Source organism: Micrasema longulum, unplaced genomic scaffold, assembly GCF_059751315.1.
Source record: "Micrasema longulum isolate JH-2025_06_02 unplaced genomic scaffold, ASM5975131v1 h1tg002411l, whole genome shotgun sequence".
Lineage (NCBI taxonomy): Eukaryota > Metazoa > Arthropoda > Insecta > Trichoptera > Brachycentridae > Micrasema > Micrasema longulum.
In genome coordinates this window covers 76,790-102,971 of record NW_028279558.1, presented here as the reverse complement: position 1 = coordinate 102,971, position 26,182 = coordinate 76,790, and the positions used below count along the sequence as shown (strand labels likewise).

The 26,182-nt window shown below is 35.5% G+C and overlaps 1 protein-coding gene across 2 annotated transcripts; it reads right to left on the bottom strand.

Annotated features, from left to right (window-relative positions):
* Positions 1 to 1,208: 1,208 nt before the first annotated feature.
* Positions 1,209 to 24,655, bottom strand: LOC148272263 (proline-, glutamic acid- and leucine-rich protein 1-like). 2 transcript variants are annotated; one of them, XR_015824887.1, is made up of 16 exons: positions 24,403 to 24,655; positions 21,010 to 21,211; positions 19,947 to 20,094; positions 18,992 to 19,112; positions 18,043 to 18,213; positions 17,216 to 17,394; positions 15,694 to 15,849; positions 14,077 to 14,184; positions 13,199 to 13,358; positions 10,989 to 11,095; positions 7,848 to 7,953; positions 7,217 to 7,396; positions 6,252 to 6,409; positions 4,312 to 4,378; positions 1,779 to 2,588; positions 1,209 to 1,624 (listed from the first exon to the last, which is right to left on the bottom strand). XR_015824887.1 is itself a non-coding variant. In XM_088240279.1 (15 exons), exons 1-15 carry the CDS (start codon positions 24,505 to 24,507, stop codon positions 2,028 to 2,030), a joined length of 2,529 nt encoding a protein of 842 aa, XP_088096405.1. In that variant the 5' UTR covers positions 24,508 to 24,651; the 3' UTR covers positions 1,209 to 2,027. The 2 variants fall into 2 exon arrangements, 1 of the variants encoding a protein (XP_088096405.1); XM_088240279.1 differs by having other exon boundaries at positions 1,209 to 2,588; positions 24,403 to 24,651.
* Between the last annotated feature and the right edge of the window lie 1,527 nt (positions 24,656 to 26,182).

Sequence of the window (26,182 nt, the reverse complement as noted above, 5' to 3'; positions counted from 1 at the left end):
TTCGTCCAAATTTTTGTAGACAAGGACTGGATTCAACTCGCTGGGGAGCTGTAAATATTAACATATTACGACAGAGATGAAGAACATTTTAGAGAAGGTAATATAGAAATCTAGGCATCTTCAGGGCTTATGACCTGTCATTGGCTGGTTTAAGTGGCCACTTTACACACTGTAACATTCACCATTCTGCCCATATTTAAACATCTATATTACTTCAGTTCTTTCATCTGTTGATGTTTGCGAAGTTAAAGAGCTGAAACCTTTATGTATGCGGGTGAGATTCATCTAATTGAACTATTTCACCTACATACTAGGCTACGGCTTAAAATTTTTTTTTCAATTTCTTGCTTCATGGACCAGGTGAATTTATCAACAATATTTTGGAGTTTGTTCAAATTTTTGTAGACAAGGACTGGATTCAACTCCCCGGGAGCTGTTTACATCGACATATTACAATATAGATGAAGAACATTTTAGAGAATGTAATATAGCAGTCTAGGCATCTGCAGGATTTACGACTGGTCATTCATCTGCCATAAAGAATTGAAGTACATAGATGTTCAAATATGGGCAGAATGGTGAATGATACACAGTGAAGTGGCCACTGAAACCAGCCAATGACAGGTCATAAGCCCCGTAGATGCCTAGACTTCTATAAAATGTTCTTCATTTCAAACATTCATGTCTCATAAAAATTATGAATCTACGTAGATTGTTTGATAAACATAATTGTAGTAATATAAATTAGTTTTTTTATATTACAGACAAGAATCTAATCATGTATTTGACCAGTTTTAATGATTTTAAAAGTACCGTAAGATTTTTCTAGTGCTGTGGTGTTTTCTGCAAATTGAGAAATGTCATTTTTGTGATCGACACTATTTTCGAAAGGTGATTATTACAGGTTTTTGTATAAAAGCGGTCTGGCTGTTTTTAGCGGAACATAGAATTGACCTTACTGCACCCGATAACACCGAAATCTCATTTATTTTAAATTGTCGACTGGCTGCTTTCTGCGTAGCTATGTTCAAATACAGTTAAGTATTGTTATTCTGAAAAACAGAGGAAATGCTACACGGGGCGAGTAAAATGGCTACGTAGAACAGCCAATGGCACGGCTTACGCCCTGTAAATGCCAGACTTGCGTATTTCCTTCTCCCGGTTGTAATATGTCAAGCATTACAAACATTCAAGAGAAACACACAATAGTTATTGTATAAATTTTATTTCCAATCAACGAAAACAGTAAAATATTTATTAACACAAACAGAAATAAGCATTTTGTAAAATAATTTAATATTATATTCTACTTTTACTGCTAAAAATAATTTCAACGTGTACGGATAGGACAAATTACGTTTCTACATCAGTCAGTATTTTCATATTACAAGCACACGGTGTGATAACTCAAATTGGGTAGAAATACGCAGTGTGATGACTCAAATTGGGTAGAAATACGCAGTGTGATGACTCAAATTGGGTACAAATACACAGTGTGATAACTCAAATTGGGTACCAATACACAATATAATGACTCAAATTGGGTAGCAATAATGTGTGATGACTCAAATTTGGTACAAATACACAGTGTGATAACTCAAATTGGGTACAAATACACAGTATACTGACTCAAATTGGGTACAAATACACAGTGTGATAACTCAAATTGGGTACCAATACACAATATAATGACTCAAATTGGGTATAAATACACAGTGTGATAACTCAAATTGGGTACCAATACACAATATAATGACTCAAATTGGGTACGAATACACAGTGTGATAATTCAAATTGGGTACAAATACACAGCATGATGACTCAAATTGGGTACAAATACACAGTGTGATAACTCAAATTGGGTACCAATACAGTGTGATAATTTAAATTGGGTAGCAATACAGTGTGATAACTCAAATTGGGTACAAATACGCAGCATGATAACTCGAATTGGATACTAATATGTACACAGAAAAATAACTTAAAAATTAGTGATTTAAATATGGTTTTAATGAACTGAGTATGGTTTATTTCAACTCCTCGTTAACTTCATCCACAAACGAACCCAACATTTCTTCTATAGTGACGGTCGTACCGTTGTTTACAACTTCACATTCCTTTTCTGCAATAACTGTTTGATTTTCTCGAGAGTCAATTGAACTCTCGGCTGCTCCCAACTCGGACGAAACTTCCGCGGCGACTTCTTTCTCCGGGTTGGAATGGTCCGGAATGTTGCCCACGTCGATTTCGCGACTGCTCTTCACAAAATCGACGACCGTGCAGTTCTGATCTCGGCTCTCCCGCAAGTCGTTCGACGACGCGTCCTTCTCCGGGATGACGTCGTCCATTATCACGACGTCGTCGGACAGGTTTTCGTCCACGACGATCGTCTCGTCGAGCGGTTCGTCGTCGGAACTCTCTTCCCCGCTGGAATGGATTTCTTCGGTCGGTTTGAGTTCTTCGACGATTTTGACTCGCTTCCCAGCGGGAGATGACACGTCGCTAGAGTTGCTGATTACTTTGCGCAAGTTGGAAGGGCGAGAGCGCTTTCGTTTTTTCGTATTGACGTCCATCTCACTTCCGGTTGTCTGCGAATAAAACAATACGGTATTATCACTCAGGAGGAACATCGGATTTAACCTACTCTACAAATAAAAGATTTTTTAAAGATTCTCCTAGTGTTTATACAAATAAGTGTACTAAATTTTGAACATCTCAAACCCAGTGGCAGGATTTTTCTTCTAGAATAAACTTGCGGATTACACAAATTCTTTAAAGATTCTCGATTATGAAAACAGTATTTCAAACACTTTATCTTAAGGACTATTTTTTTTTGAGATGATACTTTTGACATATGACTCGCAACATATGTGGCGCTCGACGCGGCCGTTTTTGGGATTATTCATTTTTAGAACACATCGGCCAGTTGACATTTCAATTGTAATGAGAATATTTAATACCGACTGAATTAATTGTGCTATTTTTTATAAACTTTTACATACATAAGTTATGTGTTAAATGAATGGATAATATAGCTACACAATATAATATATCACGAAGTTACGTTGTATGAGTTGATTTCATAGATGAGAGTTGTTGTATCACACAGAACCACAGAAAAAATAGCATTTTATAATATACTAGCAAACCAGACAGACGTTGTCCTGCTCGAACGTTGGCTTGCCTGCTATTAGCTTAGAAAAAGTATTTTCTTTGATAAGTAGGCACCTAGGTACTTGTTTATGATTGAATTCTAAAAGTAAAAATTATTAATATTCAAATATTGAATTTAAGTAGGTACCTAGGTACTTGTTTATGGTTGAATTCCAAACATAAATAATTCATTTTCAAATATATCATTCTTTTTGCAAATGTCAAACTCTGCTCTTCTCACCAACAGGAGTGCACTTTATTCATGAATGCGACTTTCAAAAATATATTTAATGTCAGTTTATATTATTTTAGGATTATCAAAAATCCAGAAAAAAAAAAAAAATGGGATCCATAAAAAGCTAATGTTGTTTGTAAACATTTTGTAAAATTTTTTTCTATGTTCTAAATATTTTTTAAAATATGCTATTATGTCTTCTTGCCTATACTGATCATCGTAGTTTCGGAAGTGACAGGGTTTAAAAAACACCCTGTATAAGCCCTTATAATGAATATTTTTAAACATTATTTTCGTTTGGAAAATAAGGTCTTTTGAAAACGATCGTTTCGTAAGTTGGTAATAAATTTTGTCACACAATTCACGAGTAATGCATTCATTTTAATGTTGGTAACGCCACAGGCCACAGATAGAAATATAAGGAGAGTTGTCTATGCATATTATCTAAAGCCCCCCCTTCCCCCTTACCCACTCCACACTCCAGTTCCAGGCACTGACAGATGAAAGTGAAAACGGATTACATCTTACATCTCGAATTTCTTTTATTATTTTATGGTTTTCAACCTTTTGTAAATATTAATTTATTATGATAATGATAAATTTAATTATTGATTTATCATGAAAGTTATAAATCACAACTCGTAGCATTTGATAAGTGACAGGACGCCGTAAATGTAAACAAACGACACATAGAAAAAGGAAGCTATCTACGATACTCTATAAAATCCATAGACATTGATGGAAAAAAATCCGATGATGTCACAAAACATCCGAAGACGTCATACTCGACGACGTCACGAATTGTTTGTTTTTGGCACCATTGATTTCCCTTTCCAAAAGTTTTGGCTTGGAGTAGCAATGTAAGTTTTATTTTTGCAGTATTTTTTTATTTTTTTTTTATTTAAACGATAAATTACACTCACTGATTCATTGTCTTCGGAAGTATTTTCTATGGAATCTCCGACCTCTATAACGTCTCCGTTTGTGTGACTGGAAGAAAACATATAAAATTTATTAATAACAGTGATTTGGTCAGATACTGTGCTAGCTATCTATGTTAATTAAAAAATACAAATGATACCTTTTTTCCTGTATCACGTAAAATTACTCGAATGTCAAAAGTAATACACAAGTTTATCTGACATCTTAATCAAAATAAAATAATAATAATCAGAAATTTTAAGCGGGAAACATGCGTCTTATAATAACAAACAAAATTAACAAGAAGCGGATATATTCCTTGGTACCTACACTCTACACTACGCGCACAGATGCGCATCTACTATCATCTCCCAGGGAACAGCCAAATGTGAACCAAGTGTTTTTACAGTTATTTACTAGGAAAAAGACAATAGATCCTGTTTACTGCACACCAAAATAAAACATGGACGAGTTTGAGTTTGGGTATTGTCTATTGTCTTGTTAACCTTAATAATAAGTTAAGGAATGCTATCTTTGTTTACTTTTTTATATTTTACTTTTTGTGCTGTTACATGTTCACTTAATTGCCATACTTACTACTTCTTTGCTCAATGTATTATTATTGCGTTTTTTAAATTATTTTTTATTATTAACTTTTTAAAATCATTCTTATGTTGTTGAAATTCCATTTGTCGATGCGTTTTGAAGCTGCAAGACTTTTTGTGATGTTAACTACGAGTATCATATTATGTAAATGTTATCAACTATCAAATATCTAAATTTAGTAAATGGAGTCTAGAATTTCAACCGTCCATGCGCTCAGTAGCTGCGAGACTTGTTGTTATCTAAATTCTAATTTTATAAATTTGCTTTTTATTTCGTTTTTAAAATATCACTTAAACTCTAAACTTCATTGTCAAATAAAAAATTTAAAAATAAAAATGTAAATAGGGGCTTCTTATTGTCCATACGCTCTGTAGCTGCAAGACGTTCTGTTATCTAGCTCATATACATCATAATTGTAATATATCATATTTAAGTTTGTAAGTGAAAATTCTTGATGGAAGTTCATTGTAATTTATTATATTAATAAAACACGAGTGATACTTTAATCCACAAATTTGGAATATCCAGTGACCGGTATTACTTAATGAACAGATAACACATGTGCATTCTCCATTACTTTACCCATTGTAATATAATTTTACTAATGACTTTTTACCCTTTGTTTTTCAGAAATCATTATTTACAAAACCACACTCACGAAGGATGAGACACCAAAAATAAAATAAAATACTTAAACTCATTAAAATAGCATTATATCAATTCATTAGTTAACCCATAGAAAATTTGTTGATAATGATCCTTAAGATAAAAATAACTTTATTTAATTTACTTACATATAACTTTGAATTATGTATCCTTACCTCTGTTCTGTATAAATACATTTAACTTTTTAATAAAGATACCAGTCTCGAAGATGTCGCGAAAGCGATGAAACCGGTCACTGGATATTCCAAATTTGTGGATTAAAGTATCACTCGTGTTTTATTTATATAATAATTTATCATAATTGGAGACGAGGAACTAGAATCCCAACCGTCCATGGGCTCTGTAGCTGCAAGACGTGTTGGGATATTTATTTATTGTACAGCGCCCTTGAGGTGATTTACACAAAAATGGCGCTTTATAAATTATCCAAACATTATTATTATTATTATACTAAATATCCCGAGGCCAGATATCAAGTATTTGGCCGTATACCAAATATCTGGAGGCCAGATGTCGAGTATTTTAATTTACGCAGAAAAGGCAAAGATGATATTTAGGATGAAAAATAATAAAATAAAGACCAATATTACATTTAATTTTAATAAGTTTCAATTTGTTTTGGACATGCACATATTGTGAAGTGATTTTAGGATAGAGTGATCGTATTTACCCATGGGTCAGCGGCACTCCTGACTGCGGTTCTAGAGATGGTTTTCCCTGTCCCGAGGAAGAATCGCTGTGGATAACTTTGGGGATGAGTATCGGTGGAACAGCCCCCCTTATGGAGGTCAGACTGGAGTGTAGGGCTAAATGCGCAAACGAAGATAGCTGAAAAATTTAAGATCATTACTATCAAAGCGTATCCAGAAATAAATTGAAAAGTGGAGGCCCCAAATGAGTACCCTGCGGTACACCTGATGTGACCACATAATTATTAGAGGTTTAAGTTTAGTTCTCGTAAATGTGAAATCAGTTCTGTGTGTGAAATAAAACGGGGAACCGTTAGCAACGGTTGAGTGAATTTTATTTAACATATTACAACAGAGATGAAAAACATTTAAGAGAAGGTAATATAGAAGTCAAGGCATCTACAGGGCTTGTGACCTGTCAATGGCCGGTTTAAGTGGCCGCTTTACACACTGTGTAACATTCACCATTTTGCCCATATTTGAACATCTATATTCCTTCAATTCTTTCATCGGTTGATGTTTGTGAAGTTAAAGAGCTGAAACCCTTATTTATGCGGGTGAGATTCATCTAATTGAATTATTTCACGTACATACTAGGCAACGCCTGAAAATGTTATTTTTTCAATTTCCATACTTCTTCGTGGACCGGGTGGATTTATCAACAATATTTTGAGTTTGTCCAAATTTTTGTAGACGAGGACTGGATTCAACTCCCTGGGGAGCTGCTTACATCAACATATTACAACGGGCTTCCTTAAGCCATCCTCGTATGATTTATTTCTTGGACAAACTGCCATTTTAGTCCCTCTTCTCTGGACTTTCTCCGACAACTCCAAATTTGGTAGGCACACTCCAGGAGTGGACGAACGTATGTTTTATAAATATGAAAGGAACAAATCTTGGGTGCCAATCGAAAACGTGTCGAAAATAAAATAAACAAGCGTACCCCCATGTGGCTTTGGCTCTGCGCGGCGGAGAGTATGTTCAGGCAGTGCGAGGCGGGGGACCCGGCCCCCCCCGAAGAGTTCTGCTGCAGCTGGCCGAGGGTGCGCAGCAGGAGGAGGCCGACGGCCGCCGGGCGGTGGCCGGGCGAGTACAGCATGCGGACCAGGCTCTCTTGGACAATCTGACAACGGCAAATTTATTCATATTATATTCGTCCTCATACAGAGAAGCAGTAGCCGTCAGTTCTTTCTTAAGAATATAAAATAGTTTGTATGGCATAAGCTGCCACAGAGCAGGGCCGCAATTATGAACGCTATCTTCATCGGTACATATCTGTATCTACCTCGGTATGTTCTATACTTATCATCTCAACATCATATGAACGAAAAGAACCAATGAATGACCGCAAAAATTAGTCTGCATTCCTTACTTCATTAACATTTAATATAGCTCTCATTTATATTTTAAATAGGCTTCTGTGATAAAAAGTACCCACTTCAAAGCGATTATAAATCCCAATTCAAGCAAAAAGTGCTCGCTTGAACAAGATTTTTAAAAGACTTTTGACGAAATGGCGCTATATAAATTATCCATAATTATTATGAGATAAGAGTTGACTGCGTCTGCTATACCTGATGTGTAGTTGCCTTGAAGAAGTTTCCCGAAGCGGCAAATATGGCGCCCATACACTCTAGCGCGGCTGTAGCGAGGTCGCCGTTGGGCCAATCACCATTGCGCCTGGATCAAAATACAATGTGTTGACAATATTTATTATCAATATTTTGAGTTTGTCTAAATTTTTGTAGACAAGGACTGGATTCAACTCCCTGGGGAGCTGTTGACATTAACATAGTACAACAGAGATGAAGAACATTTTAGAGAAGGTAATACAGAAGTCTAGGCATCTACAAGGCTTATGACCTGTCATTGGCTGGTTTAAGTTTCCATTTTACACACTGTGTAACATTCACCATCAGCAACATCAACAGATGAAAGAATTGAAGGAATGTAGATGTTCAAATATGGGCAGAATGGTGAATGTTACACAGTGTGTAAAGTGGCCGTTTAAACCAGCCATTGACAGAAAATAAGCCTTGTAGATGCCTAGACTTCTTTATTGCCTTCTCTTAAATGTTCTTCATCTCTGTTGTAATATGTTAATATAAACAGCTCCCCAGGGAGTTGAATCCAGTCCTTGTCTACAAAAATTTGGACAAACTCAAAATATTGTTGATAAATCCACCTGGTCCATGAAGAAGTATAGAAATTGAAAAAAATAACATTTTCAAGCGTTGCCTAGTGTGTAGGTGAAATAATTCAATTAGATGAATCTCACCCGCATAAATAAGGGTTTCAGCTCTTTAACTTCACAAACATCAACCGATGAAAGAATTGAAGGAATATAGATGTTCAAATATGGGCAAAATGGTGAATGTTACACAGTGTGTAAAGCGGCCACTTAAACCGGCCATTGACAGGTCACAAGCCCTGTAGATGCCTTGACTTCTATATTACTTTCTCTTAAATGTTCTTCATCTCTGTTGTAATGTGTTAATATTTTTTTTTTTTCACATTTTAATAATAATAATCATGGTTATTGAACTCTTAAAAGACTGTGGTAAATAATCCCTTTGCGCGCGGTGATGTAACATCGTTTTACCGCTAGTAAAAGACGGAATATTCTACAGTTCTGACATTTGAAAGAAAAAACATGAAGACATACTGTTTAATTCATTTTCCATAATTTATGCGAATAAACATATGATTTAGCCCTGTTATAGCAAAATAAATTTAAAATTACAAATACGCCGCACATGTTACGCGCGTGCGTTCCCCATCACTGTCATCAACCGACTGAAGACTGAATCCGTTTTCGACAACAACCGCCGCAGAACGGCGTCCCTGTCTTTCTTGTTATGACTTCTATCTTCGTGCTCTCTCTTATACAGACGTGTTGCTGAATTAGCGGACATTCATTATTCGCGTAGCAAGGATTTAAAAATTGTCTGTCTCAATGCATCCAAACCGTCAACAACTGGATGTCATCAAACAGACTCAAGCTCAATTCATCTAAAACTGAGCTTCTATTCGACAACACCTTTTAGACGAATCTCCAATTTCAATCACAGGTTGTGATCTTACCCCTAGTACAAATGTTAAACTACTGGGTGTTCATTTAGATTCAGATCTTTCTCTTCATTCTCAGGTCAATCAAACGGTAAGTGCCGGTTTCTTCCATCTCCGACAGATCAAATCCGTGTGGAGAAATATTCCTATAGATGCAACTAAAGCTCTTGTGAATGCTTATGTCGTTTCGCGTCTAGATTACTGTCATGGAATATACGCAAATCTCGCAAAATATCCAACTAATAAACTTCAATCTGTTTTCAATGCAGCGGCGAGGCTTATTACGGGAGTGAAAAAATATTCTCACATCTTACAACATCTTCGAGATTTGCGCTGGTTAAAAAGCCCAGAGAGAATAAAATACAAGCTGTGCTGGACAGTATTCAAACCCCTTCGTGAAATGGCTACAAAATACCTATCGGACCTTTGTATTAGGGAAAATACATGTCAAAGAAAATCTACTCTTAGGTCGGCATTTGCTTCAGGAAGAGGAAAACTTGTCGAAATCCGGCGCTCCCCAAACACTAGATTTAAAGGTCGAGCTTTTGCCGCCGCCGGCTCTGCCTGGAACCGATTGCCTTCAAACTTACGAATCACCGACAGTCCCAGTCAGTTCAGATCCCAACTAAAATCTCACTTCTTTAGACTATCATACCCTCAATTTTAAATCTGGAAACATAATGTGTTAGGCTTCATGTTACGTGTGACTGAGGAATTCAAAAACATAGACACTTTGAAGTTGATGTATACTTCATTAGTGAGAACCCAGTCAGACTATAACTCTACAATATGGACTCCTTACTCCTTACTACAACTGTCACCAAAATTCTCAGCAGAGTCCAAAAAAAAATCTTACGGTAAATAAATTTTAAACTTAGAATCAGTCATGAATTTTTAAATTACGATTTTTTACTAAAAACATTAAATTTGTTAAAACTTAACGATAGAAGAAAAATTATAGACCTTTTAAATTTATTGAAAATTGTAAATTCAATATGGGATTGCCCCGAACTGTTATATCTCATCAACTTCAGGGTGCCGGGAAGAATGACTAGACAGGTGCCACCGTTTCGTAGCAACAATTCACGGACAGTGTATACTTGTAATGCCGTATTAAACAGACTTTGTGAACTCGGCAATAGTTATTCCCACGTATCCGATATGTTTAGTGTAGGGTATTGTTCCTATAGAACAAACCTATTAGAACAAGCCAGTGCAATTCCCAAAGTAGTGGAGTGATATGACTGAATTTAGAGATTCCAAAAATAAGTCTCGCTGTGGCATTTAGTACAGCCTGTAGGCGAGTCATTTTATTCATTGGTAGACCTGCGTAGATACCATTACAATAATCGACTATGGCATGGAATGCTCTCCCAGCAGAGGTGCGAGGCTGTGAGAGTGAAGTGATGTTTCGGAAAAAACTTAAAACCCATTTGTTCTCTAAATCATTTGAATAAATCCGTAGCATGTGACAACAAAATAAATTGTTTTAATTAAATTACAAATTTAAAATAATCACTATGTAAGGCGCCCTTGAGGTATTTTGTTACGAAAATGGCGCTATATAAGTTATCCATAATAATAATACTTAAGCAATAGATTTCTCTGGATTTCTGGAACAAATTTCAAATGCAAAATATACTCACCGGAGCTTCTGGCCAGAGATGCTGCTGGCCTCCAGCTGGGACATGGTCATTTTCCTGCGAGCCTTTTTGCTCATATTCTTGACGGCTCCACCGGGATTAGTCTTGACCTGAAACAGTGTGAGGTCACCGTGAATGCGGAGGGCAGGTTATCCCGGAACTGGGAGAGGAATCCACGTCGAATGTGGGAACAATCGACGCGCGTGCATGAGATGCATGAATGCAGAGGCAGCGAAGAGTGTACGCAAAAATAGAGGGATATTCGATAAATAAATAAATGTACCATTCGATCCTCTCTGTCTACCAGTGGCAAACGGGGATTTTATTTACAGGTAAGCTATAAAAAATATAATTTATTTGTAGATACATAATATAATGTAAGTGATATCTTTATACAGGGTGTTCTTTAAACCATGTCACATCCCAAACCACAATGATCAGTGTGGGCAAGAAGACATATAAGCATATTTTTAAAAATATTTAAAACAATTTTTTTTTTTTTTGAATAAATTATAAAAAAAACAAATGGTTGCTTACTTCTGCAGGGGAGAAGTGAGGGGAGCGCCGCGCAGTGTCAGACCCCCCTTCCCCCACCTCGTTTCACCCCTGCAGAAGCAAGCAACCATTTGCCTTGTTTGATATTTAAAAAAAAAAAAAATTATTTGTTCTAAAAAAATATTTTAATGTGCCAATATGTCTTCTTGCTCATACTGATAATCGTGGTTTCGGATGTGACAGGGTTTAAAGAACACCCTGTATATATAATTCTTCTGTACGTCTGATGTCACTGAACTTCTAATTGGCTTAACCAATTTACGTACAGTTTTCAGCAAAATGTAGATCTTTGCGCTGTGCGTGTTTGTAGATATTAAAATTTTTAATTGAATCTATAAAAAAAAAGTTGGAAGCAGAAATATTTTTTTCTTCAACCTACCAGGGTGGCATTTGACGAGAATGCATAGACAAAAAAATGAAACGATGTTATTTTTTCGTGTTTAAAAAAAGTTTTAAATGTTTACAAACAACCTTGAGGTATTTTATTACGAAAATGGCGCTATATAAGTTATCCACAATAAATAAAATTAGCTTTTTATGGATCCCATTTATTTATTTTTTCTGGATTTTTGATAATCCTAAAATAATATAAACTGACATTAAATACATTTTTGAAAGTCGCATTCATGAATAAAGTGCACCCCTGTTGGTGAGAAGAGCCGAGTTTGACATTTGCAAAAAGAATTATATATTTGAAAATGAATTATTTTATGTTTGGAATTCAACCATAAACAAGTACCTAGGTACCTACTTAAATTCAATATTTGAATATTAATAATTTTTACTTTTGGAAATCAATCATACTATCAACCTACTTATCAAAGAAAATACTATTTCTAAGCTAATAGCAGGCAAGCCAACGTTCGAGCAGGACAACGTCTGTCTGGTCCGCTAGTATACTATAAAATGCTATTTTTTCTGTGGTTCTGTGTGATACAACAACTCTCATCTATGAAATCAACTCAAACTACGCAACTTCGTGATATATTATATTGTGTAGCTATATTATCCATTCATTTAACACATAACTTATGTATGTAAAAGTTTATAAAAAATAGCACAATTAATTCAGTCGGTATTAAATATTCTCATTACAATTGAAATGTCAACTGGCCGATGTGTTCTAAAAATGAACAATGCCAAAAACGGCCGCGTCGAGCGCCACATGTGTTGCGAGTCATATGTCAAAAGTATCATCTCAAAGAAAAATAGTCCTTAAGATATAGTGTTTGAAATGCTGTTTTTAAAATCGAGAATCTTCAAAGAATTTGTGTAATCCGCAAGTTTACTCTAGGAGAAAAATCCCGCCACTGGGTTTAAGATGTTCAAAATGTAGTACACTTATTTGTACGAAGAAATGCTCAGTGCTGGTGCTGGATGCGCTTTATTAATATTTTCATATACATTTGGAGACAAACATACCAGTCTTGATTTCTTTGATAACAAGTTGTCTTCTTTCAAACGATCACTGAATCAAATTCAATTATAAACTCCTCTCTCCGCTTCCACTCCCACCGAGTCTACTATATACCATCGAGTCTTTCTACTTTTTTATAATAATTTTCTATGTATAAATATGTCATTAAAAATGCCCTATATAATAATAAAAATGCCTGTATAAATAAATAAAATAGAACAAAAATAAATTGATTGTTTACTGTTAGTTGTATGGTGACCCTGTGGGGTACGATATCCTGCAGCATGTGTTCAAATATTTTGTCCTCGAAGCTTTGGTCGCCCTGTTGGCTGGGCAGGCGGAGCGTATGGACGCTACGCAATATCGTGGATAGAGCGCTGTACGCTGATTTTCTAACATTCCTAAAAAAAATATAAAAACACTTAAAAATGTACGTATTTAATTTTTTTAAATTACCCAAATATTCAAATTTCGGGGACCGTTTTCAACGAGTTGTAAATACAACAATGTTTTGAGTATGTCCAAACGATTGCAGACTGGCTGGGTTTCCTCCCTTGGGAGTTATTTAGATCTAAATTTGTCGCAACAGAGAGGGAAAACATTTTAGAGAAGGTAATATAGAAGTCTAGGCATCTACAAGGCTTATGACCTGTCGTTGGCTGGTTTAAGTGGCCACTTTACACACTGTGTAACATTCACCATTCTGCCTATGTTTTAACATCCCCGTTTCCTCGACTCTTCCATCTGTTGACTTTTTGTGTAGTAAAAGAGCTGAAACCTTTATCATGCATTGCCTTGCATTGAAGAGTTGAGAAAATTTGCATGTTCAAATATAGGCAGAACGGTGAATGTTGCGCAGTGTGTAAAGTGGCCACTTAAACCGGCCAATGATAGGTTATAAGCCTATAATTATTATTTAAATTTTCAGACCATTTCCTAAAAGTTGCAAATAACCTGTGCTGGAAAAATGGGAATCGAGTTGTGCTAGAGTGGGATTTGAACCTCGGACCTCCTGTCCGTGAGTCGAAAATACTACTACGGGACCACAGCTCGGTCCTTTATAAATATCTGCTAAGATTGTCACATATTTTAAATGAAGCATTTTTGAATACTACTCACTTTAATGGTTTGATCCCGAAATGGTGATCTTTTGTCTTGCTCCAATCCAGGGTCTGCAACGCCATTTTCATCAACAGTGAAGAGTATGGCAATATGTTTCCTTTCAAGCTAGAAAAACATACATTTTTTGTAAATATTCAAAATGCTTCCATCGTCACCATCATTTCTACTCATCATTGCTACTATATTGAATAGCTCAGAAGCTATTACATTGTATAAAATTGGAGTTATTCATTTGTATAGCTTTGGAGCTATTGCGTTGTATAGCTTTGTAGTTATTACATTGTAAAGCTTTGGAGCTATTACATTGTATAGTTTAGTAGCTATTACATTGTAAAGCATTAGAGTTATTGAATTGTGTAGATTTAGGGCTATTAAATTGTATAGCTCTAGGGCTTCTATATTGTATAGTTCAGTAGCTAATACATTGTATTGCTTAGTAGTTACTACATTGTATAGCATTGGATTTATTAAATTGTACAGCTTTGGAGCTATTGCGTTGTATAGCTTTGTAGTTATTACATTGTAAAGCTTTGGAGCTATTACATTGTATAGTTTAGTAGCTATTACATTGTAAAGCATTAGAGTTATTGAATTGTGTAGATTTAGGGCTATTAAATTGTATAGCTCTAGGGCTTCTATATTGTATAGTTCAGTAGCTAATACATTGTATTGCTTAGTAGTTACTACATTGTATAGCATTGGATTTATTAAATTGTACAGCTTTGGAGCTATTGCGTTGTATAGCTTTGTAGTTATTACATTGTAAAGCTTTGGAGCTATTACATTGTATAGTTTAGTAGCTATTAAATTGTAAAGCATTGGAGTTATTGAATTGTATAAATTTAGGGCTTTTAAATTGTATAAATTTAGGACTACTACATTGTATAGCTCAGTAGCTATTACATTGTATTGTTTAGTAGCTATTACATTGTATAGCATTGGAGTTATTAAATTGTATAGCCTTAGAGCAATTGCGTTGTATAGCTTTGTAGTTATTACATTGTAAAGTTTTGGAGCTATTACATTGTATAGTTTAGTAGCTATTACATTGTAAAGCATTGGAGTTATTGAATTGTATAGATTTAGGGCAATTAAATTGTATAGCTTTGGGGTTGAGGGTTGAGGTTTGGCCCTTGAGGTATTATATTACAAAAATGGCGCTATATAAGTTATCCATAATTATTATTATTATGTTACCATATTATATAGCTCAGTAGCTATTACATTGTATTGCTTTTTAGCCACAAATTACATTGTATAGCATTGAAGTTTTTAAATTGTATAGCTTTGAAGCTTTTTATTTTTTTACATTTATTTTTGCATCACAAAAGGCCAGGAGGCCCAATTATAGTGGTGAATTACATCACAGAACACACAGGCTTGAGAAAAATCACATTTTAATTTTTGTGTTCTCACCGGGAATCGAACCCGGAACCTTCCGTGCGTGAGTCAAGTGTCTCGACCACTACACCACGGAGGCCGCGTTGTATAGCTTTGTAGTTAACGTTGTAAGGCTTAGGAGCTACAAATTACATTGTATAGCTTTGGAGATATTACAAAATATAACACAACTTATAAAAGTTATTTATGGCTGGTAAAATCATGTGAACTCACCAAAAGGTCAAAGCTCTGAGGGTGTCGGAAATGGCGCAGTGCAGGGACGACTCCATACTCGCTGGCGAGGGCTTACCACTCACTGCTGACTGGCACCGGATCAAAAGGGACAGAATCGATCTGCAGTTGATTCGCTTGTTTACGGGGAATGGATCTCTGAAATGATCAAAATCACATTGGCAGAGTCTGATTTTACTATAAGTTGAACATTACGATGAAATATCGTTCAAAGGGCTATATTGAAAGGTTATTGGATTATTAATTAAAGGGACATTATTGTTCAAATCCTTTTCTAATGTGAAATATAATTATTAGTCTAATCTGTGAGATTTTAATTTTAGACGAAATTGTAAAAAAGTCTTTTTTTTTCATGATTTCTTCCAGTATTAGCTTTCACCCGCTGATTCAGGGTGTGTTGCTATCTTCACAATTCAACGCCGTCAAGCTAAAGAAACAGTAATGTAAGACAACAAGCCGACAAGTTTGAAAGTCATAAAAAATTTGTTGCGAAATGTGTTGACCCTTTTTACTATCTGCCAATGCGAGTGTTCATTATTTAGTGTCGGAATTCTAAAAGTAATAATAATATTCTCTAAACTTCACTAAAATCAACGAATGGAAGAATTGATAAATACGGATGTTCAAACAGAAGTGGCCACTTAAACCAGCCGATGACAGGTCAGAAGCCCTGTAAATGCCAAGACTTCCATATTCTTTTCTCGAAAGTTTCCTTTTATATTTTCTGTTCAGGTATGTATCTTCTTAAATTAAAATAAATAAAAAATTCATTGATTGCTAAAATTTCCAATATATCCAACTTAGGACCTTTATTTTCTATGTGTAAAATTAGAATATCTTTTGATTTGTCAAAATTGTGCCTTAATTTGTGTTACGGACGTCAATACGGGAAAGCGGCCCTCGTAGGGATCGCCACCGCGCTAGATTATGTACTAGAATTAGGGACCTCGGTATGTGTTAGAAAATGTGCCACCCCTCCAATAAAGACTAGTATTTGTCACTTTCGGGGATGGCCCTTTCCATACCGAGGCATTTAGTTTATAAATTAGTATAAAAATATTTTTGAATAATCATTGTTTCGCGTTTCGCCTGAGGGAGACAGATAGAGCGGGCGGGCGGCCTCCTCTACCGCTCTCTCTCCGCGCGGTATGCGACGACTAGGCCCGCTCGGCGGGGTGAATGGTGGGGCACGCAGCACTGACGGTATGTAACGTGTACATTTGAAAAAAAACATTCACTTCTTCTCCGACGTTTAGGCATTTACTCATCTCTACTCTCCGACCCGGCTTTCTACTCGACTTCACTTCACTTCGCTTGACACTTTAGCTTAACCCTGTCTTAACCAATTTGTTTAAATGTGATGTGTAATTTGATATATCGTTATTTATACTAAAGTTTTTATTAGTACCTTAATAAATTGAAACAATGTTTCAGTTTCGTTTTAATTTTAAGTAAAAGCGGTTTCTTACCCATATAATAAAATAAATAAATGATGCGTACGTACACAAGCATGGACTGCACAAATACTAGTAGATTCTGGAGCCGCGTAGAGAGCCTTATAGCCTTCACAATGACGGGATTTCCAAAATCTTCTACACCATCCTCAATATCATTTATTTCCAGAATGTTCTTGAGCGCCACGTGCAAAGGTCCGATGTTTGTATTCAACTCGGCTTTCGCATTCTGAAAAAAGCAAAACATATTTTACACTCGTCTGTTCATAAACGCAACGCTTGACCCACATAACACCTATTCTCCTCGACGGATGCGAAACGTGGCACCTCACCCTAGTGGGCCCTAGCCCAAAACGGCAAAATATCGAGCTGTGAGAATGGGTGTCTCAGTAAAATCTCGGGTGTGCGGTGGTTTTCCTTAGTGAGGAATGAAGTGATAAGAGAATGGACGCAGCGAATTCCAGTGACAACTGTCATCGAGCGAAGGCGATACGGTTGGCCGGGCCATATACTGCGGAAGCCTCCCGATCAGGTTCTCGACGCCCCGGACGATCGCTGCTGACTGTCCGTCGGCAGTTTAAGTCAGAACTACGGGACGCGAACCTGACATGGGAGGACGTACAGGAGCTGGCAGCCGATAGGGATACATGGAGTCTGTTTGCGAACACCATGTGCTCCGACTAGGGAGCGGTTTTACTGACCTTACTTACCGACTTTTCTAGGTCGACTGGTTTCGTCAGGACGCTAACATGCAAATTCCACTATACACCTCCAGCATAGCAGTTTCACAAAACCAACGTGCTGATAGGACACATGCTATTAGAAGCTAACATCGACGTGCACTGATTTTAAATATATTAAACATGTTAGCTTTTACCTGCTTGTTGTTTTGCTTAGCTGAGAAACACTCTATAGAATCGATGCCATAAGAATCCTCCGATTGTGAATACAACTGAGCAAGTATAGAGTATATGGACTCTATTAAAATATCCAGCTGGTTCTTCCAAGCGATCTTGTGGTTCACGCCTTGTTCGCCCCCTCCTCTAACCTGAAACAAAAAATATTATTTAGTTTTTTTTTTTAAAAAGAAATATTAGCGTTCTTATAATTTACCCAAATATTTCAATTTTGGTGGCCATTTTCAAAGAGGTTTAAATAACTCACTATTAGAAAATGGAAATCAAGTTGGGGTAGAGCGGGGTTTGAACCTCGGACCTATGGCCCGTGAGTCCGCAACACTAGCCACGGGACCACAACTCGATTATTTTTTAAGTTAATTTATGTATAAGATTTATTGGGAAGTGAGGTTACTGACTGCATAATAAATATAAACAACGAATGTCTTGAACAAGTAGAAGATTTTTGTGTATCTGGGAAGCATGTTTTCAAGAGATGAAGGAGTAGAATATTCTCCATCTCTTTTGTTAAATGTGAATGTTATAAACCAAGACTTAGAAATAAAATTCAATATTATGTCAAATTGGCACCCAATGTGGGGCAAAATTAATTTTAAAAATTAAATTAAATTTTATGTCAAATTGGCACCCAACGTGGGGCAATTTTTTATTTTTTTTAATTCTCTACAGGGGCGATGCCGGTTGACATCCTAGTCCCCGGCACCGTAAAATCCTTCAGTGTCCTATTTGTTAAATTCCAGGAAGTCTTTGACGCGAGTCCTTCAGCCGCCGCTTATAATTTTTTCGACATAATGGAATAAAAATTAACACATTAAATAAAAACAATCAACTACCAATAGGCAGAATGGTGAATGTCACGCAGTGTGTGAAGTGGCCACTCAAAATCGAATACATATGTATTATCTTTACCTGCTGTAGGAGGTGGGCGCATTTAGCTGCATAAACTACTACGCGTTTGTTTGCAGAATCCAAGAATTTCACTAGAAATTTTTCAATAGCGCTTTTGTGAGCTCCACTTGCTTTAGAATAGCTGAAATAACATACAAGGTATAAAAAATACACACGTAAACTCCACACAACATGTCAGTCATAAAGCACTGCATTTAGTTTTTATCTCATTTATTAAGAAATAGTGTTTTATTTCAAGACAAGTTATAATAGTCAGACTTAAACAAAGATACACCGATACGCAAATGAATTATCCAGTTTTATTAATGACTTTTTCGACGCTTGGCCCAAAACACGAAAAAGCTGCGTGGATGGGTTCGAGTTCTTAAGGGGTTCCAATTTTTTTTTTGTAATTATGATTTTTTTAAATCAAATGTTTGTGCTACATTAGAAAATATTTTTACTAAAACTATTAGCCGCTGGAGCCATTTGTTCTGGATTATTTATCAAATATAAAATAGACTTGTTTTTTATACGCCATACTACCGCTATGGAAATTTTATCAGAATTTTCGTAGCTTACCAATTTAAAAACTCACCGCTCGCCACTGGTATGAAGACGGTAACGAGTGAAAGTAGAAGATACAAAAAATCCAATTCAATTATCTACTTGATAAAAAAAGCCTCAATAATTCAATTAGATGAATCTCACCCGCATAAATAAAGGTTTCAGCTCTTTAACTTCACAAACATCAACATATGAAAGAATTGAAGGAATATACATGTTTAAATATGGGCAGAATGGTGAATGTTACACAGTGTGTAAAGTGGCCATTTAAACCAGCCATTGACAGGTCATAAGCACTGTAGATGCCTAGACTTCTATATTACCGTCTCTTAAATGTTCGTCATCTCTGTTATTAAACATATCAGCTTTAAGCCGCTTGCTTCAAATTAATATAATAATACAAACAAACCGATGTAAAAGGGTCTGTAGACATTGGAGAGCTTGGATGTGCGAGTTTGGAGAGCAATTGACAAAGGAAGCAGCTAAATCCGGAAGAGAATTTTGAAGAACCGTTCTGTCCAGTTCATGTACACTGCTACATTTTTCTAATAGCGACCCTGAAATTAAAAAAAATAATTAATAGCATTTTTTTTTTAAATTGCTCTGTTGTAATATTTTAGTATTCCCTGGGGAGTTGAATCCAGTCCATGCCTACAAAAAATTGGACAAACTCAAAATCGGGTTGTGTTCCTGTGGCTAGTGTCTCGGACTCACTGACCAAAGGTCCGTGGTTCGAATCCCACTCTACCCCAACTTGATTCCATTTTCTAATAGTGAGTTTATTTATGGACAAATTTATAAGTAGAAAATTATTGTAAAAAAATTAGAAAGACTCAATGGTTTATTTGTGGACTTTGTGGGAGTGGAAGCGGGAGAGAGGTGTTTATAATTGAATTGGATTCAGTGATCGTATGAAAGAAGACAACTTGCTATCAAAGAAATCAAGACTGGTATGTTTGTTGGCAGACCTGAGAATTCTGGGCATAGGGGAATGAAAACCATAGTTAGTTCTATGGTTATCGGTAGGAAAGAGTAAGTTTTGTCTGAGGTTTCTAGTTGGGATATTTCATTTTATCGAGCTCAGTAGTTCGGGCGCATCAAAGAGCGAGTTAAGAATTTAAAACAGGACTATAAGTTCGGATTTATTTCGACGGTCTTGAAGAGAAGATCTATTGAAGCTAGTTTCTTATTCATTATATAGGTCTCCGGATAAGCCCAACCTCCAGCCTATCTTTCTCAAAAAACGATGTTGAACTGATTCAACATTCTTGATGCAAACATCATAATATGGAGATCAGATAACAGAGGAATACTCTAGGTAAAAATTTGGGTCGTTTCAAAAGTACTTTGGTGATGATGACGGAAGTTTGCTGCGTCAGCCAGCGTTGGGAAAAACATTTTAGTGATTTTACCTGCAGAAGAAGCGCAGTAATGATCCTGTGTGAATATTTAATTATGAAAGAAAACCTTACCGATGACGGAATAGGCCAGCGGTTGGTCTCTCGGGGACTTGAGGCTGGAGACGCAGAGGGCCAGCCAAGTGGAGGCCTTCTCCAGCAGAACGTCCTCGCAGGAGACGGTGCAGCGCAGCAGGCACTGCAGCGTCAGCAGGCCGCGGGCCCGCGTCCCCGCGCGCTGCAGCAGCTCCGTTATGTCCGTCAGTATGGACTTGTCCTGATGATGAAACAAACGATGGACGGCAGCCGATCAAATATAAAATATAACAAATTACAACAGGGATGAAGAATATCATAAACAAGGGAATATGGAAGTCTGGGCATTTACAGGGCTTATGACCTGTCATTGGCTGGTTTAAGTTAGAAGAAGCAAAAAATAACAAGATTATTAAAAATACATTTTACAGATATTGCCATAGGGATAGAAGTCTGGGCACGCACGGGGCTTATGACCTGTCATTGGCTGGTTTAAGTGGCCACTTTACACTTTACCTGTAAATACCTAGACGTCTATATTCCCTTCCCAAAAATGTTTTCCCTCTCTGTTGAAATAAATTCAAATATGCATAACTCCTTAGGGAGGAAATCCAGCCAGTCTGCAAGCATTTGGACAAACTCGAACATTGTTGAATTAACCACCTGGTAAAAGAAGAAGTATAAAAATAGGAAAATTGTTTTAAGGCGTTGCCTAGTATGTGAAATAATTCAGTCAGATGAATCTCTTCACGACAATAAAGGTTTCAGCTCTTTAACTTCACTAAAATCAACAGATGGAAGTCTTGAAGAAATATGCATGTTTAAACATAGGCAAAATGGTGAATGTTACACAGTGTGTAAAGTGGCCACTTAAACCAGCCAATGACAGGTCATAAGCCCTGTAGATGCCTAGACTTCTATATCACCTTCTCTTAAATGTTCTTCATCTCTGTTGTAATATGTTAATGTCAACAGCTCCCCAGGGAGTTGAATCCAGTTCTTGTCTACAAAAATTTGGACAAACTCAAAATATTGTTGATAAATCCACCTGGTCCATGAAGAAGTATAGAAATTGAAAAAATAAAATTTTCAGGCGTTGCCTAGTATGCAGATGAAATAATTCAATTAGAGGAATCTCACCCGCATAAATAAAGGTTTCAGCTCTTTAACTTCACAAACATCAACAGATGAAAGAATTGAAGGAATATAAATATTCAAATATGGGCAGAATGGTGAATGTCACACAGTGTGTAAAGTGGCCACTTAAACCAGTCAACGACAGGTCATAAGCCCTGTAGATGCCTAGACTTCTAAATCACCTTATTTTAAATGTTCTTCATCTCTGTTGTAATATGTTAATTATTAAATAATGTTTTTTTTTTTTTTTTTTTAACTTTTGTACATAATGTTATTTGTACATTGGCGGGCTTATTGCCAGATGGCAATTTCTTCCAACCAACCGATAAAATAAAAGTTTTATTTTTATAATTCAAGTTACAGAACATATTCAATAGAAAAAAAATTATTAAAAAGCTATATAAAAATAGAAATAAACGTATTTGTTTATAAATTACCGTAAATCAAAACTATTACTAAATGGGAAAAAGGAAAAAAGAGGAAAGAGGAAAAAGGAAAGGAGGAGAGATTAAGGAAGAGAAAGGAGATGTTTCTTCAGACGTGATTTAAACAGAGATAATGGAGTAACATCATTGATGGTGGATGGGAGATGATTCCACAGTGGAGCCGCATGGACACTATATGAGTTAGAGAAGAAAGAGGAATTGTGGATGGGTATTAAGAGAGTGCCTCGAGAATTAGAACAAGGAGGTAAACCATGAACTGATAAGCGTTGACGGAGGTATATAGGAGCGTTAGGACTATGAAGTACATTGAACAGAAATGAGAGGGAGCGATAGTCTCTCCGCTGTCTAATTTTGAGCCATTTCAGTTGCCTGCGATAATCAGAAATGTGGTCATATTTCCTAAGACCAAAATTCTGGTTCTTGACAGTCCCGAACTTTTAAATTGTGTGAATTTTTATGTGAGACAGCGTGGGACGAGACAAAATACTTCTTTTGCTGTTGATTTGCATAGTTCAAACTATGCCAAATACTCGCCTCTTCCACGGCTCCACATGTTAGCGAACAAACATGGAAACTTAGATTTCTTTCATTTATCTTTATACAAATTAAAATCGTTACTTTTTAATCACTTCTTTTCTAGATTATAAAAATGTACTAAGTGTTATACTTGTGTTACTATTTATGCTATGATACATCGCCTCTGTTACTTCAATACTTTTTATATTTAAACCCTTTATTTATTGTTAATTTGCCACATACCTCAGTGTAGATGTAGACATTTCTAACTGCACGTTGCATTTGTACAGAAAATTTCTTCATGGGGTCGATTATTTGGGATAGTTGCTGAATGTGCATCTTGAGCGGTTAATGCTATCTATATAGATATGTGCCGCATGTAATGTATATGTTTGTGTATGTTTTATATGTGCAATCATGTGTGTGCGTGGATGGCTCGGAGTGTACATTCGGTATTTTTATTTATTTTAATTTATTACCTCCATGGAAAACGCAAATGTCAACAATTATTCTTTTCTCACTTGAAATACTTATTTATTTATTTATTTTTTGTCACATTTAATGTTTATATCTTTTTAATTTATGAAAACTTAATTGGTCTTTTTATGTTAAAAAATTGTTGTTTTTAATACTTATTTTGTATGACTGTATGTTTTCTGAATAAAATAAAATTAAAAAAAAATAAAAATACCTACGTTATAATTTCTTATTTAATTTTTCTTTATTATTTCCATATTTTCTGCTGATTTAATTTCATGTATCTATATTTTCAAACTGTGTACGGGTGTTTTGTTTCATTATAATTGTTTTTTAATATTATTTTATACTTTGTCAAAGGCGTAAGCCGTCAAAAAAAATGAATAAGTAAAAAGTATAAATTCGACATCAATAAAACATTCAACAATATCATTTATAAAACATATCTAAACATTCTGCAATCCTTCCAATTTATCAAGTCATTCAGAGTTAGCATCTGCATAATATACATCCGCATAGTCAAGGAGTGGAAGAAGTAAGCTCTGGACTAATGTTTGCTTAACATTAATTGGCAAGAAATTCTGCAATCTTTTAAGTGAGTGCAAACAGCTATAAAGCTTACGACTAACTTCGTTAACCTGATCGTGCCACCCTAAATGCTTATGTATGATAATACCTAGGTTTTTACTAAAATATACATAGCTTGTGTACTGCTGTCTTCCTTGGAGCGGTCATTTAAAGAAAATTGTATCATAAAACAACATAAAACATTATAATTTCTATTTTGAAATTCAAACTTAGACAATTTCAAAGCGTAATATTGTTTTCCGTAAAAATAATAACATTGTTTTCGTACCTTAAAATTGACGGTTTGATGTTCCGAAATGACCGACAAAACGGCTTGTAAATCCGACAAAGAGCACCCGGACATAGAATTATACATCTCTAATAACTCCGCCATTATTACACAGATAAATATACAGTTAACAGTATTTCTCAGTAATTACAAACGCCGATTAACTGACACGAAAAAGTTTAGGTTATGTTTATTTTTCAAAGGGAAGTAAATTGAAATTTGCGCACATGTGAAGTATTTCTATCTGTCAGTCAGTGTTTACTGTTGAGTACTTTTTAATCCCGAGTAGATAGTGTTATAAAAAAAAGTTTATTTGAAAACGGGGCTGGTTCTTTGAATATTATTATGAGGGGAAACTAATTATTATGGTCGGCCTCGTGTGGTCAGGGCGTTTGCCTACCAAGCTTTGAAATATTTATTTTAAAAAGGTGTTTTTACGTCAAGATTGAAATGTCACATTTAAGTCAAGATTGAAATGTCACTATCTAAATATTTAAATTGTTCCTTTATCCTTCTTCTTTCCTTCCCATCCCCTCTCCACTCTTCATAGTATAGTATTTTTTTTTTATATTGTTTTATTTTGCTAATCTTTGTTTTTAATTTTTGTAAAAAATTGTAAGATTCCATATGTCCATGTATTTATAATTTTCTCAAACTGAACGGTTTGGGTAGGTAGGAAGAAATTGCCTTAAGGCAATATGCCCGCCCTTGTATGTAAATATATTGTATATGGATATAAAGTGTTAAATAAATATCCATATTTAGTAAATGGGATCTAGAATTCCAGCTGCCCATGCGCTCAGTAGCTGCAAGACTTGTTGTAATCTAACTTCTGTTTTTTTATTTGTTTTTTCAAATTTCACTAAAACTTCAAACTGCATTGTCAAATAAAAAATGTAAATAGGGGCTAGATTTCTTACTGTCCATGCGCTCTGTAGCTGCAAGACTTGCTGTAATCTAGCTCCTATATTTCATAGTTGTAATATACCATAATTAGATACGAGGATCTAGAATCCCAACCGTCCATGCGCTCTGTAGCTGCAAGACGTGCTGGGATATTTATTTATTGTACAGCGCCCTCGAGGTGACGTTCACAAAAAAAGCACTCTATAAATTATCCAAATATATATATAGTAATACAATAATGGTATACAATATATTCATCAAAACGAAAGACATAAGACGTCGAGCTGAACCATGCCAATCCAACTTCATCCCACACTGTTTTAGTCTATTTGTTTAATAATCAGTGCAGCCAGATATGAAGCAAAGTGTGAACGCATGCGACCATAAATAAAAAAAACATTAATTTAATAAAAATATTTAATTACAATTATTATGGTACAGAATGCATAAAAATAATATTTGAAAAATATGACTACACAAAATAACAAGATTACTAAAAAATACATTTTACAGATATTGCCATAGAGATAGCCTGGGCACGCACGGGGCATATGATCAGTCATTGAATAGTTTAAAATATAATAGGGAAATATCAAGTTTTTTAAAACATTTTTGAAGTGATTAGGGTCAATAAAATACAGTCCAGCAAAAAAATTTTTTTTTTTTGTAATTTTGAATTCCCGCAAAAATGGCCATTGCATTAGCTGCGGCCCGAATACGTCACAATTCATGTTTATTTTCAACATTGTTACTGACTGTTTATATTTTTTTAGAACATCGTCACAACTATCGATGCCAAACATGTCGCAATTTTCTCGTGATACATTTTTATGTAATTTATTTTTTAAAGTTGTATATGAAAACTTTTCTCCAC